The sequence below is a fragment of the Leuresthes tenuis genome, unplaced genomic scaffold, assembly GCF_036924035.1.
Source record: "Leuresthes tenuis unplaced genomic scaffold, fLeuTen1.0.hap1 SCAF_5, whole genome shotgun sequence".
NCBI lineage: Eukaryota > Metazoa > Chordata > Actinopteri > Atheriniformes > Atherinopsidae > Leuresthes > Leuresthes tenuis.
This window is the reverse complement of record NW_027325359.1, coordinates 19904221-19923878: the sequence shown is the minus strand read 5'-3', so window position 1 is coordinate 19923878 and position 19658 is coordinate 19904221. Positions and strand designations below refer to the sequence as shown.

The 19658-nt window shown below is 36.8% G+C and overlaps 1 protein-coding gene across 2 annotated transcripts in view; it reads left to right on the top strand.

Annotated features, from left to right (window-relative positions):
* Positions 1-19413, top strand: part of kitlga (kit ligand a) — a 45638-nt gene extending 26225 nt beyond the window's left edge. The window contains exons 3-10 of one of the 2 annotated variants that reach the window (XM_072386448.1): positions 3200-3256; positions 3708-3860; positions 4365-4545; positions 9243-9299; positions 9993-10090; positions 10297-10397; positions 15860-15923; positions 16020-19413. In XM_072386448.1, coding sequence (XP_072242549.1) covers positions 3200-3256; positions 3708-3860; positions 4365-4545; positions 9243-9299; positions 9993-10090; positions 10297-10397; positions 15860-15890 — 678 coding nt within the window. In that variant the 3' untranslated portion in view covers positions 15891-15923; positions 16020-19413. Of the gene's footprint in view, positions 1-3199; positions 3257-3707; positions 3861-4364; positions 4546-9242; positions 9300-9992; positions 10091-10296; positions 10403-15859; positions 15925-16019 lie in introns of those variants that run through there. The other variant, XM_072386449.1, reaches the window with a different exon arrangement.
* The last annotated feature ends 245 nt before the right edge of the window (positions 19414-19658 follow it).

The following is a 19658-nucleotide window of genomic DNA, read 5'->3' as shown; positions in this document are numbered from 1 at the left end:
AAATCAACCGGATTTTCTTGCATTTCACAAGTCAAACTTCCTGTCAACGTCATCCGTGCCAAAACAAAAGCTTAAATCAAATTAAGAAAAAATTAAAGGAATCCAGAGCAGCATATCGTCATATTTTACAGGACCACAATGGAAATATGTACTGTTTTCACAGTCTGACCTATAGTCTACCCGATTAACCATTAACAAAAAAAAACAAACATCTTGACAACACATTGTTCTGTTTTGAGAAACACATTTCTCAAAACAATATTATGAGAAAATATTTCTGCAAATTCAGTGGTTAAGTTCACGTTCAAAATAGGCCTAACGCCTCCATTATGTAGCCTAAGTGTAAGGTTTAGCTACACAAGAATCAACAGTTTTCATGTTTTCACACTGTTGCGTGGTAATTTTTCAGAATAAAATGTTTCTCAAAATTATGTCATACCCCAGTACGATAGGTGGCCCATGTACCCATTTTAACTATCGCTAATAGAGCCACTTCTGGTTGACGTCTTCACCACCAATAACAACAAAACAAAAAAGGCATTCGAGAATGATGGCGAACAAAGATGAAGATGCAAGATGAAGCTACGTCCCTCTACATTTTGTTTGTGATGAGCATGGTTATGGCACAAACGCGATGCAGAGGGGTGCATTCTCTATCGCGTTGTTTATTTCCTTCCATGATTCCCATGAAGAATTTCATTTGGATTCATCAGGCCAAGGGTAATTTTTACTCTGCCTCAGTCCATCTTAAATGAGCTCAAGCTCAATTGAGGGTAAACTGATACAAGCCAACAATGTAAATATTTGATTTTGTTCAATAAAAATGGTAGAGGGAGACTCTTTGTAATGATAGAATCACAAATTTAGAACCATATAGGTGGATCACTTATTGTATATAACTTTCACCAACATCACTTTGCAAGTTTAGGGATTCAAAAAGTGTAGACCAATAAATAATGTAGATTGATACAAAGTTGCTCAAGACATTTCTGGTCTCTGATATTTTTCGTTGCATTCTCTGTAAGATATATGAAAATGATTTAAAAACCTTTGTTAAAATCTACAAGTAAATTTGTTTTTGGGACCAATTTTAAAATAAAGCCAGATAAATTCAAATAAGAACACAATTTGGTATATAAATTATGTAATGTATTTACATTTTCATCAAAGATTATTTATCAATTTATCCATAAATGCTATTTTGTTTTCCAAATCATACGTCCCAATATCCACCTTTGAAACTAAAATGTATATTCCATAACGTAAGAGTTGGTCTTTGACATTTACAGTGTGAAAGGAAAAGTATTTAGCTGACGAAGACCTACAAATGAACAAAGTCATATTCTTAACCAGACGAAACTTGCAAGCTGATAATATACAATAAAAAATTATTTGTGCATTACAACTTTACAAAAACTTTCTGTGTAAAGTAAACAAACAAAGTCTTGCTTAATTATGTGATTATTTGCAGAAATAGATATGTTTAATAGATAGATAAAAATATGTTTTATTTTTCTGGAAAAAGGACAATAGAAGATAAAAATTCCTCACTCAAGTTTGCCATTTTACAATGTAGGAATTTTTATTTTAATCAGAAATGTTTTCATGTTTCACATCTTTTGAGTGAATAATGTTTTTAAAGAAATTAAACATATTCTAGAAATAAATCGAAGTCAATAACCATCCATCCATCCATTTTCTATACCGACAGTCCGTTAATCGAGTAGCGGGTGGGCTGGAGCCTATCCCAGCAGTAGTCAATAACCAATGAAATATATTTCAGTAGTTACACTGGAGAAACCATAGCTGGACATTGTGAATTTTAAATGCAATACTTAATTTACATATTTAAACTTGAAAATTCTAAGCAAAAACTTGTTTAAATGTAAATAATCAATTGGTGAAGTTTCTTACTTAAACAAATTATATTAGGTAATTTTTACCCTTACTTTGTCAAATCTCATAACAAAACTATTTTTATACACTTGATATTGTTACATTTATGGTGAACTTATTCAGATTTCTGCCTTCAACTGGCCTTTTTAAAGACTTTTACTGATAAAACTGTAAAACTGAAAAAAAAATCAATTCAGGTTATTAAAAATTTTTACTTTTATTTTGAAAATTTGTCCCATTGGATATTTTTATGTCATTTTTCACATTAAATTAAATTGAAAAATACTTTTTTTTATCTCAAAGGGAAATATTGCTACAGTAAGTTTTGCTTGTTTTATTATTTTAGTTTAATTTTCATATTGTTATTTTTGAAAATATGCTAAATTTGTCATTTCTATTCTGTAGTCATTGTACAGACCAGTTTCTAGTGGATTAAACTGTTCAGAGAGACCCACAAAAGTTTGTTTGTTTTGGGTTGGGAAAAATGAATGTGGGTATTTTTCTTACTTTTTACTTATAAAAAAGTCACTTTCTAATTTTGCATTATCTGATTTAAAAAAAAAAAACGCCTTGATGAAATTTGCCAAAGGGATATAAGCCTGTCCAATGACAGATATATATGAAATGTCTGGAACTCCGATGTTTGGCATTTCTCTTTTTACAGATTCGCCTTTAATCAGAAATAAAAAAAAAAATGGAGGTAACACAAAAGAGTAGCCTTTTTTTTTTTTAAATGTAATGCAGTGAGGTGTGTTGCTGCCATCAAAATCTAGATAAGAGAATTTTTTTATGATTAATACAATTTTGCTGTTCTGTTTTTTTCATTTCTTTTTATTCATTTAACCGTTATTTAAACAATCAAGTCATGAAGAACAAATTCACATTTACAACAAAAGTTTCACTGATTTGCTAATGATTTGGTTCTGTTTTTATTACATTTTCACAACATTTGAAGCTTCCTGTAAACTGGGTTGCACTTTGTAAATCAGGTCTACAATACATGTGTACATTTGTTTGACAAAGCATTACATGAAACAATATCCTTGCTGCATGAGGAACTGCCATTTTAGTGTATTTCTGTAAATTTGAACAATATGTGTGTAAAAGTTTAAGACTATGTAAAATAATCTTGTCATGCAAGTGTTTTTCCCAAAGACTAAAAACCCATGTTGGCATTTTATTCGAGTGTGACTCTGTTAAAAGTAACATTGGGTCTTTGTGTGTTTGCCAGACTGAAGTGTTTAAGTGTTCCGGCTTGACATGCCCTCAGTTTAATGATGTTGTATTTGTTTCTTTTTAACAGAGAGAAAATATCCCAAAAGATTACGAAATTCCTGTAAAGTACATTCCAAAAGAAAAGGTAAGACATCATGCCATTTACCCAGAGTAAATTATGATACATTTTTTATCCTTTTTTTCTCCCTTCTTAGTACTGAATCTGTATAAAACTGAACATATTTGCATTTCCAGCTGTACAGATTTTATTCCAAAAACTTTGTATTCTGAAATAACCTTTTCTATCTGTGTTTGCAATAACATGAACCTTTCATGTATACTTTAATTTTACCAAGAGGAAACCTGCAGACAAACTAGCTTCATTTTGACATCAAATTAACATATACCGTAGTTCTTGTACAGTTAAATAGTTCTCTGTTAAGTACAGTGTTTACCCACAAGTCAGATGACTTCACTCTCCTGAAAGCCTTGTTACCGATACTTTGATAGATGTGATCTGTGCACTCCTGCGTAAGCTGCATTTAACACTGAACAGAATTTTTATGCCATTATTTTTTCTTTTCTTTTCTTTCTAGGGTGGGATGTGTTGGGTGAAATTAAATGTCTTCCCCTTGGAGGAGAGTTTACAAGATTTAGCCAACAAGTTTGGAAATATTTCTTCCAACAGAAACGATATTAGTATAGTTATCCATATACTTAGAGAACTACGGTACAGAATGGGTCCTCTGGTAAGTTGATATTGTTTTCATCAAAAATGTGTGGATAATGGATAAAAAATATAGCTTTAGAAGTTGTGTCTTTATTCAGCCAGTAAAATGGCTGTTCATTACGCTGTATATGTGGAATTTGTGTTTGAAGATTCTCAATTTTGCATACTTTATTTAATTGTTTAAAGCTATAATCCATCATAACCATGCTATACAGATGCAAGCGGTAATTAGATTATGTGTAGACTACAAGAAAGAAGATTGCAAGCCATTCAGAGCTGCTCTTGTAGCGTCACGTTGTAACCTCATGGCATCCAATTTTACATGATGCAGCCCAGTGGCAAACAAATTCCTTAACATTCATTTAACCATATGCTCACAAATGTCATATAATGTCTACCCTAAAGAGGCTGCATTCAGCATGTCTAGCTTTAAATGACATTCAGGCATTTTAGTCAATGCTTTGAACCCAACTGCACAAAGAAAAATCTGATTTTTATGTGATCTGTGGTTATCTTCTTACAGGACTTGATCATGTACGAATTTGAGTGCCACTACATGAGAGAGAGGTGGCAAACAGAGCAATACTTTGACTTTGTTGAAGACTTCCTCACAGCTGCACAGAATAAACACGATTCAGATGACTGTGATGCTCCTCCCTGTCCCACCACACCACAGACAGTAACAACAGATGAATATTCAGAAGGTTAGTAGTTTCAATATGTCAAATTTTATTAAATTAAAACCACAGACATGAACAGTGAGTATAGCCCATCTTGTTACAATACAACGTTCTGTTGCTAAAATCATCAGATGGATTTTACTATGACACAGGCCACCTACATATGGAAACAGCTATTGACTAAAGTTGCAGCCTCCCTCATCAGGATAGCAGAGATCCATGCAAAAACTACTTAGGAAGAGCTCAATGTCCATGACATGACATTGACCCCTAAACTGCAGATACTAATCTGATGGCATCTGTAGGAAGCTAATCTAATCCACTGAGAGATAGCTGACAAGTTAGAGCTATTTTGGTATCGTGAGGAGAACCCACTTAATACTAGGCAGGTGGTCATAATATTATGGCTGATTACTGTATAGGTGAGGAAAGTTTTAGGATCTTAATTTCGTATAAAAAAAAACGTAACGTGGAAGAATATTGGAAAATACCAGAATTTTTAGTAAAATTTCTATCTATGGACATGCATCTGGTTGTAAACCCTAATATGACATAAGGTGTCATTGGTATAACTTGTTGCAAGTAAATAGAATCCATAAGAGGTTTGATTGTGAGTCTTTATAAAGCAGAAAACAGAGTGAGGAGCTGTTCCAAGTGAGAAGTTTATTGCTTTACTAACAGGTTCAGGTGCAAAGCTGTTGCTGATTGTCGCGACTTGCATCACCTTTAATTGCCATTACATCGCATTTGGCACCCACCGCTATGCTCAAGGACATCGGAAACCCTTCTCCAACTTCCCTGTAAAATCTACACAAGAGTTTGATTTTCCTTATTTTCTCACCAGTGGTTACAATTCTTGTCAGACAAATGGCAAAATGACCCGAAGGTTGGTGGTTCAATTCCCACTCTCACTGCTCACAAGATTGGTGAACTAACAGCTGTAGGTGTGGCAGTCCACCTCCTTGCCACAGCCATAGTGTCCTTGAGCACAAGGCACTGTACCCCCATGCTGTGAATGGCTGCCCACTGCTCCAGTGTATGGCATCTGTCTCCATCAGTGTGTGGCCATGTGTGTGTTCACAAGGTGCCAACCTGGATGGGTCAAATGTAGAGTAGTAATATCATGTATTCGTGTAATGACTACATGACATTAAAGTAATCTTAATCTTTAACTCTAATATGTCCTCACAATGCTATTGAATATAAGAAGTGTTTATAGGTCCGGTCATCTGACCTTGAACTCACTCTACCTGCAAATTTCCCGTTGAGCTCATCTCTTTTTTTTGCATTACTGGATTAGTCAGGATTAAAGTAAGTAAAATTCCTTAAATATTTGTTGTGTTTATTGCAATGTGTAGAACATGTACATATTTAGTTATTTTGAAAAACATTCATCAAACTTGATGTAGAGTTTGTTATGTCTATGTTGTAATTCTACAACACTGGGCCAGAGTGGTAGTCAAAATAGGCTGTGCTCCATACACATTACATAAGGACACTTCACTTCACACATGACCACAAATTGAGAACAAAATGTAGTAGAAATTTTAAGTGTTAGATGATTCATTGTAACTAAGCTCTGGATGTGCTTTTCTGTTAAATTTTTACTTAGTTTAGCTATTTTAAACATAAATTGTATGAGATATTTGAAACTCCAGCATCTATAGCAGTATTTGAAACTCCCTGTATCTTTGTAGTTTTTTCTTTGTTTTTTAACTTCTAAATGATCTAAATGATCCTGAGCTATTTTTCTCAGTGTTGACCAAGCAGCAGTTAGTAGCATTAGGAGATAGAAAAACAGGTTCTGAATGTTCTGCAATTGTTGGGGGGGATGCCTGTTGCATTGTTCAGGGACAGGTGCGAATGGTCTTGAATGTGAACCTGTAAGTGCTCTGGGGGAATGCGTGTGTTCCTTTTAGTATGATAAACAACTTGACTGTGTCAGAGATGGAAAAGAAGGACAAACTCTGGAAACTTAGACCATGGCTGAATTCATTCAGGAAGAAATGCTGGTAGGTGCCCCCAGACAGTTCTGCTTCTATGCCCAAACTATGCCCAAAGTTGCAAATTTACAACATTTCCCCCAAAAATTACTGAAATGTAAAAAATCTGAAAACTCTTTCATTTCTACATCAGAGACCTCCTAAAACTATATCTGAGAGGTAAAAAAAATTGCTAATTTTTTTCCAATATCTGGGTCTTGCAGGGTTAAGCCAAAGCACACTACAATAAAATCAGACTGATCAGACTGGCAAGAGATCTAACAATCTGTTCAGCTTTCTTTGGAAAAAAGTTTGTTTTTTTGGATGTTTCGATGTCACACTCCAAGTCTTGATTTATCTCCCAAACACTAACATTACGATTCAGGGCAAGGGTAAGTGGGAAGGGATTAAACATCCAGTGTTTTTCCGCCTTAATCAAAGAACTACAGGTGAGAGAGTTAAACAACTGTTAGTGGTTAAACTAGAAAGTTTGAGTTTCACAGTTCAAACTTGCAATAAATCTGGTCCATGATTCTGTCAGGAGAAAGATAAGATGGCTGGGATGGCTTCCAAGCCAACACTTTACTTGTGATTTATGAGGGTTTTTCAAAATATTTATTTTTGTCTTTTTTAAGACCTAATCTGAGTAATCCAGATGACATTTGCTCAAGTTTTTTTTTTTTTTAATAGGAGCATGTGTATTAAAAAAAACAAACAAACGATCTAGACACAGAAATTAGGTTGTTTTTTGATAATATACAGTTGTAGGAAATGAAAGTGTAGCTGCCTTCAGTTCTAAAGTTTTATATATCAGGACATGACAGATTATTAACCCGTCCATCCGAAGTCTTCAAAAAAAATCAAATGTACAATAACACAAGATATATTACACCATATAATTATTTATTTTACCGCAATTAAGCCAGAATACAGAAACAGTTTGTGAAAAACACTAAGTCCATCCTACTGCTACATTAGGAACTAAGAGGCTAAGTAGCAGCCAGGTGCTGCATTAATTTATGATCAGCAATTATGACTACCAATTTTGAATTTATCATTTTATAGTGACAAAGCTCATTCACAAGTGAAAAAGATACAAGACCCAAAACTACTGTTCTCTGAAGCAGACATACCAGCAACTTCACCCAAATATCAAATAGTGCAAAAACAAGGAGCAATATCTCAGACTCTACAGACATCAGTTATTATGGTACATGTTAAAGTTTATGACAGTACGATTAGAAAGAGACTGAATAAGTATGGTTTGTTTGGAAGGGTTGCAGGAGAAAGCTTCTTCTCACTACAAAATGTCCTGAACAATGTCCTTTGGACAGGTGCGACCAAAGTGGAGATGTTTGGTCATAATGCACCACATCATGTTTAGAGAAAACCAAACACAGTATATCATCACAAACACCTCATACAAACTGTCAAGCACAGTGGTGGTGGGTTGATGATTTGGGCTTGTTCTGCAGCCACAGGACCTGGGCACCTTGCAGTCATTGAGTCAACTATGAACTCTTCTGTATACCAAAATATTCTAGAGTCAAATGTGAGGGCATCTCTCCAACAGCTAAAGCTTAGCTGAAGCTGCCATGCATCAAGGCAGTGATCTCAAACACAGCAGCAAATATACACAAAATGTCTGAAAAAGGAAAGAATCAAGGTGTTGCAATGGTCCAGTCAAAGTCCAGAACTCAACCTCATTGAAATCTGGTGGTTGGACCTGAAGAGAGCTGTGCATTAACCAATGCTGCAAACCTCAATGACCTGTACCCATGCTGTAAAGAAGAGTGGGCCAAAATACCTCCCTAACAATGTGGGAGACTGATAACATCATAAAGAAAATTCTACAAGCTGTTGTATGTAAGAATGTACTTTTTATGTTTTAACACACAGCTTCCACATTTTGGCTTAGTTTTTCTTCAAAATATTATGACACAGCGTAATACTGTTATCGTTCATCTGGGGTTGTGTGTACCTAATTTTAACAGCTGGTAAGAACCAGATGATTTTCTTTTACTTACTCGCTGCATTGCTTATTACTTCAAATATTAGAAAATATTGGTTTTAATGATTTGGGTGCATGAACTCTTAGAAACTGGGAGTGTTTCATTGTAGGAAACATTAGCAACTGCTGATTATCTGGGTCACATTGTTCATAGTTTCTAAAACTAGTTTACAACTTCTATCTAGCAACATTCCAGCCTTGAGCTCACTTCTGCTTGTAAAACTGCCGCCACGTTCTTTGTGCTATTGTGAGCAAGCTCTATTTAGGACAGATCTCCTGTGGCTGTTTGGAGAAGCTTTTAATTCAGAACCATTATTTCTTCACAAGAACGTTGCAAGATAAAAACTCTAAACAGCTTCAATGCTTAGATGGCCCATTGAGACATGGCTGAGTCACAGGACTGAGGGAAGATGTCCCAAGGTAGTGCATGTGAAAAGGAAGAAAAGGGCCGAAACCTGCTTGAATACGTGTCGATTACAGAGGGATCTTTCAATCTTCCCAAGCGCTTTCCTTTTCTTTACTGGAGTAGTTAGATCAGGTCCTTTGTGCATGTTTGTCTGTCCATGTGTGTTGGGGGAGGTGTAAAACAGATGGCGTTGAGGTGACTTTTTAGCACCTGACAATAAAATGTTTTCATCATAAGACAGTGATGCTCCCCATTTTCACATCCCCCATCTCCTTGTAACACTCAAAGTTTTTTTTTTTTCTTTTGCTTGTTCTTCCCTCAGGGTCACCCTCTCCCAGCAGTGATGGTCCTGAGTGTTCAGCGGACTGTGCTTCAGCACGTAAGCTTGTGATTCCAACATATTTGAAAAAATTACAAGTTGGGTGGCAAAACCAGCCTGCTGGCTTTTCCACATTCACAACTTTTGCAGTCTTATTCTTTCAACACAATTCAGGTTGTGCCGATTTTCTCTTCTTTGAGAATTCTCAGCAGGACAAATTCCACGGCACTCTTTACGTTCTAAATCTTTGTGCTTTTTAGGATTGAACCTTCCTAGTTAAAACCTCTGCAAATGTCTACATCTTTGAAAGATGATAATGGCAAATATGATTAAAGATAAATTACTGTTAAAGTGATTTATGAATTATAGTAAGGGTTATAGGTTAGTAACAGTAAGATGTGAGGAAAATATAAATGATCTTGGTTTGTTATGGCTCATTTGTAATTACAGGCCCAAATAGGATGATTTAGTACAAATTTAGAGTGTCTCTTTTTACAAATGAATTTTCAGGTCCTTTAACAACAACATTTTTCATTTATACAAGTTGAGAAATATTGGAAGACTGGACTTTAGAATTTGGAATAGATTTGTATTGACAGCTGTCACTGTTCACTGTCAGCTGATGAAAAGAGGAAATCTGATGTAAAACAGTCACTGACTTAAAATGTTTTAGAAGGTGTAACAGATTCAACAAATGTTGTGTCAGAAAACAGTTTGTTCTAAATTAATTTAAAGTTTTCCTTTTCATTCCAGACACACAGCCAAGACCCTTTTCGAAGGTGGTGGAACAAAGCCTTCTCTCCTTACTGTTTATTCCACTCCTCGCACTCGTTTTTCTGCTGGTGTGGAAGGTAAGCTGACCTTTGACCCTGTATATTACCTGTGCCATTCCAGAGATACGACTGTTTGTCAGTGGTTTTATTATGTTGTCTGAAGGTCTGAAGATAGATCTTTCTTCCGTGGAATTTACAACAGCTGGCGGCAGCCTTTCAACTTTCTGCAGATTCGGTGAAGACTTTTATTGAGCTGAGCTGTGTAATTTCCTAATATAACACAGGTCAGATCACGGCGGAGCGGGGATGATCATCAACAGAATCATGGAGAAGGAGAACACTTCACAGAAGGGAAAGCTCCTAAAGACGCCGACACATCAGAAAAGTGAGCTGGTTTTATTTTCTGCTGTTGTTTTCAATACAAACTGTTTCTTTGTTTGAGTACTATAAGAAAGGTTTGAGTACTATAGAAAACACATTATATTTTTCATGTATTTATTTATTTATTCTTTTATTGAGTCAGATTGCCACTTTTCCTAAGTCTGGTTGAAATGGTTTTATCCTGCTGGAAAATATGTTTTATTTTCTCTCTGCTATTTCCATGTGCATGTTCAAAGGGAGTTATTGAGTGTCTCTCCATAATCTTGTAAGCGCTTGCCTCCATTATTATAAGGGCTTGACCCTTTACTATGTGAAGTCTGACTTCTTAGAGAACTAAATTCGGCAGAGAAAAGAAGGAGAAAATTAGGAGCAGAGAGCATTAAGTATTACAACCTGATAAAAAGCAGGTGTACTTTGGAATGACATATATCCAGTGTACATCTTTCCAGTGTACTCAAGATGTTCATGTTACTGTAGTTGCAGGAGCTTGAACCATAAAGGGAACCATCAGTCTGGATCACGCTACCTCAGCTGCGTCAGTTTTGACAATGATTTGTTTTGTTTTTCTCTGACTTCTCAAAGTCCCGCAATACCCCCCACTAGAAGTGTGACAGTAAATCACTGTTTGTTTTATCATTGTAAAGGGGGCCATGGACAAATCTTTCTTCATGGGCAATAGCATGTTTCGCAAGGCGATCAGCGATGAGAGAAACTGCGCCAGTAAAAGCACATGTGGCGCTTTAGGCTAACCAAATCACAGCACTCCATAGAATTAAAAACCTAGTTTAAACATGTAATTATAATTAGCACAGTAAGCTACTTCTGTTAAACTAATGCAAACCAGAATTTGCAAGAAAATGAGCAGGCATAAAAGAGAGTGATTAAAATGATTACTGTATATACATGACACATTGTTATAAAGAAGTTTTTTGTTTGATGAAATTCATGTGTAGTCAGATTTTTACATGTGGTTTTTATATATGCAGAATTTTAATTGACATGAAACAGCTAATGGCCTGCCAACACACCATTAGCTCTTTTCTTAAAAAAAATTGTTTCATACACAAGGGTTGTGTTGAAGTCAAAACACTTGTTACTTACTGTTTGAAAGCTGGGATTCTTGAGATTTGATTATTGCAAAGCGTTTTATAATACTGTGACCAAGGAAGATGCAATTTGTGTTAAACACATTGAAAACAACACTCACAAAGGCCTTCCTCATCACCCAATGATGAATATTTTCTTGACAAAAATTGTCTTTTTCATAAATGTAGAAGGTTTAGCCCAAACATCTGGTTTCTTCATTCTATTCAGATTGCTGTTACATCATCATGTAGACATCAGCTGTGCATTATCTTTCACAAATTCTCTTTTATAACCATGTAAACATTAGTGATATTGTGATTTCAAAATGAAGCAGGTTCTCTTATCATTTGAATATCTTCACCTGGGGCCTGATGTATAAATACTTGTGTGGATTTCCTTCTGAAACATGGGGTACGCTCAAACCCAAATGCCCTCCCACGCACAAAAATATACGGATGTATAAATCTGTGCGTACGCATGATTCCAAGCACATTTCCTTTATACATCCCAATCAACGTGGAATTGAGTGCACATGAGCGGACTTCTCCTTAAATATGCAAATCATATTTAAATGAGCCCTGCACCTGCGATTCCCCTCTCTGCACAATCAGAAAATAAAGAAAAAAGAATGAGTAAGACGGGACAAAAGAAGGACTTCATGGAAAGCGAGAGTTGCTACTTTCTGAAGTGGAGGCCCGCAAAAATGTGCTCTTTGGCCTCCAGCATAAGCAGCAAACATAAGAGGAGTAGGTAGGAGAGCATGTGTGAGGTTGTACATGCTCTGTTTGAACAGAAAGTCGCCACAAATATGGCTGACATTGCTCTCTCAGGGGTGGTGGGAGCACGTGTGGGTGACTCTGATTACCCCCAAGGTAAATACCTATGTTTTTGTGTAACTCACAACAAACCTGTTCATACAGTAACCTAGTGCAGAAGTGCACCGGGGAAAAGGTGAGGCTGATTAAGACATTTCACATTTTACGCACTGGGTTATTAACATTTGCACACAGAGACAATCAGGGGCTTGTTAGAAAGATCTTAAGCTGTTAAAAAACAGCAGGTTACTAACTTTAACTACCAACTGTGATGCTGTGAAGACAGGATAGAAATTGGGGGCGCACATGCTCAATGCACGTCACAGGGAATAATATTAGGAGAATTACACAAATAAAGTTACTCACCAAGAAGCCACCCATCGCGCACAGGGCCACCTTGTAGTCTGTTCCCAACAATGCTGTTACTCAGAATGTATGAATCGTGCGTTGAATCAGGTCACCTCGCCACAATGTTGTTTAACTGCATTTGTGCATCACATGTGCATTGATCGAATGAAAATGTTTCCTGTTGACATATACAAATTCATCACGCTTTTATAGCAATGTGTTTGCAGTCGATAGCGCTGATTACATTAGGAAAATGTTCAAACTGAGCTTTAATGTTGGCCTGTTCAACTGCATTGTATTTGATATACCTGCTGAGATGCGGATAATTCTGTCCCACTTGGCTGGCACGGCTCAGGGTTGACTGGCACAGTCCCAATCGGTTGGCCACCTCCCTCTGGAATGCCCCGGTTGCTAGGAACCCCAGTATGCACATCAACTGTGGGCAAAAGAAGCGCATGGCTCCTAGCTGTTGCGCTCGAACGCCGGCCGCAGCTCTGCACACAGTTCCAGGAGGATTGCCCTCAAAATGGCTGATGAGCCAGTTGTCATCATGTGCCAGCAAATCCTCTCTGTCTCTTAACACATGCTCTCTTCCAATTGCACCATTTGCAATGTCTTCCAATACTGCTAAAACAGCCATTGTTTTTAATAGTATGCATTGCTACACTTTGCACATGCTTTTATATCCACTCGTGTAATTGCAGACACATGGGTGTGTTAATTGTTCATCAGTCTTCATTGTTCACGCGTCTCAAATGAGCACATCACTCAGTCTGAGGACAAATTGTGTTCACAATTATTTATTATAACAGTTTCCCAACATCACCTCTAAGTGTTGCCAAATAATCAACAGCTATAGAAAAGTGTGTACGACAGCTCTGAAGTTGAAGTGAGGCACCACACATTTCCATGGTCATTTCGCTCTTGATACATCTGATTGTTGACGTGAAAAAGTGTGTACGCCACTTTTTTGGGCGTACGCATCCTTTGTCCACGAGGCCCCAGAGCTTGTAGGAATGTCTCAAACAAATGTCGTTTGGACAATGTCGTGTCCCCAGACACGTCGTCACGTAGTAGCCAGTCAGAATGTTTAGAGAGCGTCTTCACATGTTTTTTGGAAATTAGGTAGAAAACATTCTCTTTCAAAAAGAGCCTTTGGTTCTTGAACAGCTTTCAGTTTAGTTTGATAAGGCTGTGAACAGGCATTTTAAGCAAATTTTAAGCATCTGGTTTGTGTGGCCAGCTCATTTTACTGTGTGTTTAGCCAAGCGGTGGGACTTATCAGATAGTTACCCAGGAAAAGGATAGTTTGGAATTTACGTTGGTACTGTGGTTCTATTTTAATGCAAGCCATAATGGTTTCCTAACGCTATTGTCTCCTTTTTAATGACTAACATGTACCAAGTGAATTAGTGAAAGCACTAATTGTTTGGACAGGGCTTGATCTTGGTTCTTCTACTTGGTAAACATGAGCGTAGCACCATTCTCCAACACTGCTGTTAATTGTGATGCAACAGTTAATACATCATTATCTCACAAAATGCTGACACTTGCTCTATGGAATGATTGTCATGTGCTGGCACACAAAAAAAAAACAAAGACGAGACGCAAAAACTGCCAGTGGACATATATCTGTAGATTTAATTGATGTGACTATTTGACATTTTGCCATGAGACTGGGTTGGGACAACAGTTAATTTAAACACACTCCTCAGACTAAAGAAAAATAATTTGAAATGGAAAGCAACAACAAAGCAGTCTATTTAGCTCAGATATGATATCCACTGACAGTGGGACAGCAATAACAGGGTTTATATTATGTATACCATAATCAACGATATACTAATAACAAGGACCAAGAACTATGCATGTCAAACTTTTCTACAAACTCTTTTCAGAAATAGTCTTGTACTTTAATTTTGTTGTTAGACAAGGAAGAGCCATTCATGATGGAAAAGGCTGGTTCTGTGGTTGGCAGAGGGCTAGACCCTCTCAGTGCTGTGGTGGAGCAGCGGATGAGGAGGAAATTATATTCTGTTTTAGAGAAAAATAAACATCTCTCTGCGCTGCAGGACTGAGAGGTTCAGGAGGTCCCCACAGGCATAAGGTTTTTTAACAGTGACTGCTGACATGTTCTTCTCAAATTTGATTTATTTAGTAATTTATTATCGTTATTATTATTAGTAGTAGTATTATTATTAGAATTATTGTTGTTGTTTTCCAATATACAATAATTGTAAATGTTTTGAGTTACTTGACTAATTTGAATTTCCCCCACTGGGTGATGAATAATGTATTTTTCTATTCTATTTCTATTCTGTTCTATGAATATAAATTACAGCAATTCATAAAACAGCATATTTTACTCATAATAGTGGCATCACATGGAAAGGCATTTGACAACAGTATTTCTTCACATATTATCTCATATGTGATGGTTTGTTTGGGCTCATAATATGACAGCAGCGTGACTTTTGATCTGTAATTGTTGTTTTTTATGATATCCAACTAATTAGCATTACCACAGCAGACACACTCTTCATGTCTTCAGTGTCAGTACAGTTCTCGAATGTACTGATCTCAGAGCAACCATTTGTCACCCTCTCTTCTGTGAGATGCCAATTCTGTTTGAAAGCCGAACTGGAAAAAGAAAATAGTGTCATCTGAATCTCAGGCTCTAATTTCTGCCATAATTCTGCCGTGAATGGAGTCATGAGGAGGCAGTGCTGTGATACACTAACAGAGCGCCAGCAGACTTAATGGTATGTGCATGAATGTGTCACATCATGAATCTGTGCAAATGTCACAGAGAAAAATAAACTTTCAAAAAAAGTTCCTCAAGTCAGAGTAAAAAAGCGTGCTGCGTTAAAACTACTCAAACAAATACAGTTTACTTAGAAAAGTTACAAAATGACATGCAACACATTAACTGATTATCTGTGAAGGAAGTTAAGTGAAAAAACACCATCATACTGCTTGACAAGCACCAGAGGCTTTAGCTTTGAGAGTTGTGACGTATGATACAGATTTTTCATGTTCAAGTATCTGACATCACCTGACTTCCCAGAGCCTAACAACCAGAACCTGAAATCCTCTTGTGAGGTCGCTGAGCTGTATGCAGCGCTTGACTCCTGGCATGTGGAAGCCATTTCTGTCAGTGAAGATGTTTTCTTGTTGTTGGATGTTGCCTAATGCTTTTCCCTATGTCCTATTACAGAAACGTGCTGAACGACAATGAGATGGTGTAAAGTTCTGCTCGTCTATGTACTTCAGCGTAATTGGTGAGATTTTGTCAAATCCCATGCAACAGTGCTCGTAAAGAGAACTCTTGCCTTGCATTCATCCTTAAAGCCTCTCATCTCACTTTTGTCTCGCAGGGTTCTACTCTTTTCTCCTGTTGGTGTCCGAAGGTGAAAAAGAAACATGAAGCTGATTGCAGAGGTGAAAGGCCTGCTTTTGACTGCTCTCCAAGATTCATGGTGGCAAATTAACAGTTGCAATAACCACGTCTGGTTAAATCACACCTGATACAGTTTGGACAATTGCCTTTCCTAAAAGACTGCATTAACCTGTGAAAATGAGTGAGAGATGATAGCTGAGAATTCCCCACCCTCACCACCAACCCCTTCACCAGGCCCCGGATTCTCTGCCTCCCACTAATCATCCATCAGAACCTGCTGCTTCTTCAACCCTTTGGGGAAAACTTTGCATATTTATCTGCACGTTTCTCCAATCTGCCTGCTTTTTGGGGCCTCGACTTCATCTTCATTTAAAGAACAAAGCAGAGAGTGACTGATGCCGGTAATATCTTATTTGAACTGAGGCATGAATTACTACCTCTGGTGACCCTCATGTTACCCACATTCTCCAGACTTTCCCAGTTTCCTCTAAGTCCAGGGTTTCCCTAAAGAATTATAGTGTTAAAGCGTGGTAGTTCCAAAGTGTAGTCACATGGTCTGATTTTAGTCTGTGCCCACAGGGCCATGGGGATCTATGATGTATTATTTATTGGTGGTGGCAGTCAGCTGCTGCGGTTCCTTCAGCTGAAATCTTTCAAGCAATCATTTAAGAACACCTTTACTAATGGGTTACATTTAAAGAGCAATCTGTGTAAAAACACATTGTAAACCAGAAAATGCATTCCTCCTCAACAAATTAGATATTCTTGTAGCTTGTTCTTGGCATACGTGATTTGGGCAGTTTAGAATGTGTGAATGGATTACATGGAAAAAATAACTAAATAACTAAATATGCTGCTTTGACTATCTTACATTCAGATTTTTTAAATCTGCAATGACATTCTGCTAATGAACATCAGGGATGACTCCTGTGGGTCCACATTTTCTTTTTCAACTCAAAGGTGAATAATTCTAAGCGTAGGCATCAGGCACATCAACATGAGTGGGCCTCCTGTTGTTCTGTTAGCTCAACAATGCCTTTATTCTTTTTTTATGTATCTCACCTGTATACTTTGCAAGGCACAAATTATCAGAGGGAGATTTTTGATGGCCATTCCTCTAAAAAAGGTAAACAAACCCAAGATATGGTTTGTAAAAAGAAAAATGAATAATATCATTGAATTAACAAATAATCTAAAAATAAATTTTTGATATAAAGATGTCTGTTTTTGACTGTTTGTTCACTGATCAAATGTAGTCATCAATGAAACCCACTCCAGCCGACACCGTTCACCCTAAAGCTTTGATCTGTTCCCCTGACTTTGCCTTTGTCCTGTATTAGTGTTGTGTTGCGTAGTAAAATCCACCCTAGACAACCTGAGATGGTCCATTTGTCTAGTTTCAAATGCTGATGAGATAGTGATGGGTGAACGCTAAAGTTTATTAAATTCTTTGGTTATCACTTTAGTTATCTTCATTATCCACATAGCTCAGCACATGGGAAAACCATGCAAATATCAGTTTTGCCTTAAAGTTGGACCATAACACACTGTCAAAGGAAGTGCACTGTCATCTCTTTCACATACTGAACTGCTGCACTTTTTTTGTGACTTTAACAAAAAAAAAAAAACTTTTTTTCTGAAACAGTTGTCATGGTGGTTTTTGAAACTATTTGTTTTGAACTATAGTAATTGGAGAGTCTTTCAGACCCATGTTAATTTAAAATGAATGGGCCCATCCTATTCCTGCTTCCTATCTCCCCAGTGATGGAGAAAATGTTTTTAAAGAAACTAAGAAAAACAGGAGGTAGTTGACTCCCAGAAAGCCTTGCCCAAACAGAAACTGAGTATGTCAATAATGGATATTAGAATTTAAAATGATTCATCAGTACTATTACTAACAAGCTGTAAAGAGGTAGGAGTGTGAATAGGACACGCTGGCTGTGACCTTTCCCATCAGGCAACTAGCTGACACTGACGGAAGTGGCAGGACACATTAATCTGTTTTTAGTTTGAGTATCTCTATCATACCTGTGGTCTTACATTGTACCATGTCCATTATTGGTTTTGTGCCTTGTTTGATTAGTGTAATTGACTTGTGTGTGTAAATGTCAAAAACCTATCTATGTTTCCATGTAGTATCAGGCAGGATTCCCAGCCTTTCTCCCTCTGTTGAACAAGAGTGCAGTTGGCTTGACCTGTGACCAGTTATGATTTGGCACATAATTTTTCAGGTAAAGCAGCACTTCGGTATGTGAAAACTATCACAGTGGTGGTAACATTTCTGTTCATGTTACATTTTAGCCTTTGTAACTTTTAGGAACCACTACACCTGGTAACTACTTGTTTCCTGTATTTGGGACTATATGTTGGGACATTTTTTTCATTTAGCAGACTATTCAGAATATTCTGTGCAAAATTAAATCTGTGTTTAAAAAAAAAGAAAATGTATACCACATTGGTGTTCATATAGTTCAGATCAACAGTACCTTTCAGCATGGATAGCTGGAACTTTTTGGTGTGATAAAGTATTGTTTATTGTGTTAAACTGCAAAATAACGTTATTCATTCAAAATTGCATTTTTGATGAAAAAATGTTGAATGCTGACACATTATCTGTGTCATATTCTGAATGGCAGTTTAGAACTGAGTGTTAACTTGAGAAATATACCAAATTTGTGTACACAGTACTTAAGAAGGAACGTCAGCGCTTGTGATCTTAAAGCTTTTAGCCAATTATATAATTTTGAAGATGCATTTTTTAACAATATTGGATTATACTCTCTTTGACAGTTTAGACCTGAGAATCTCTTCCATCATCATTAGGTAGTCCTTCTCAACATTAAGACCTTCACATTGCGGTATCCGGTATTCTGACAGAGAAGACTAACAAACAAGGCATACCATGTCAGACGTTGCTTTTTATACATAGTCTATGAATATATTGAACTATAACAGGTCTAAGCTGTGAACAAACACAAATAAATAACATGGTCTCCCATTTTCCTGTCTATGAGAGAGCCAGAGACAGTCAGTAAGGTCTGATGCATGGGAAGCAAGAAACCGAGCTATTTTATGCATTAGTCGAGAGACTGACTGCCTTTAAATACTGTTCCTATCCGGGTTGTTGTTGGGTCTGAGACAGCGTGCAGAGCTGCATCCCGAACAGTGCTTTTGGGCACAAGTGATCCAATCCATCCCACTGAACTGGGTGAATCCAATGGCTCTAGGCAGGAAATAAGTCTGGGTGCCAAAAAAAGCAAATGTAATTATTGCCCGGTTGATATTCTGGGTGAAAACTCTACTGTATTCTGTATTTTTGTATAAATGTAAACAAACATATATGAACTATGAATAAAGTACATGTATCCAAATGTTATTTATTGATTTTTTTTTTTTTTGCTACTTAATAAATAAAGACACCGATACATATATTATATATATATTTATATATATATATCGGTATATGTATATATTGGTATATATAGATATATATAAATGATTAGTGTCTATAGACACAAAACACTGTGTTTAGGAAATGCCTGTTCTCTGCATCAATGTGCTTTTAAGGTCTTTTGGACATTTTTAGTTGGATCGAAAAAAAATTTAAATTGCCAGG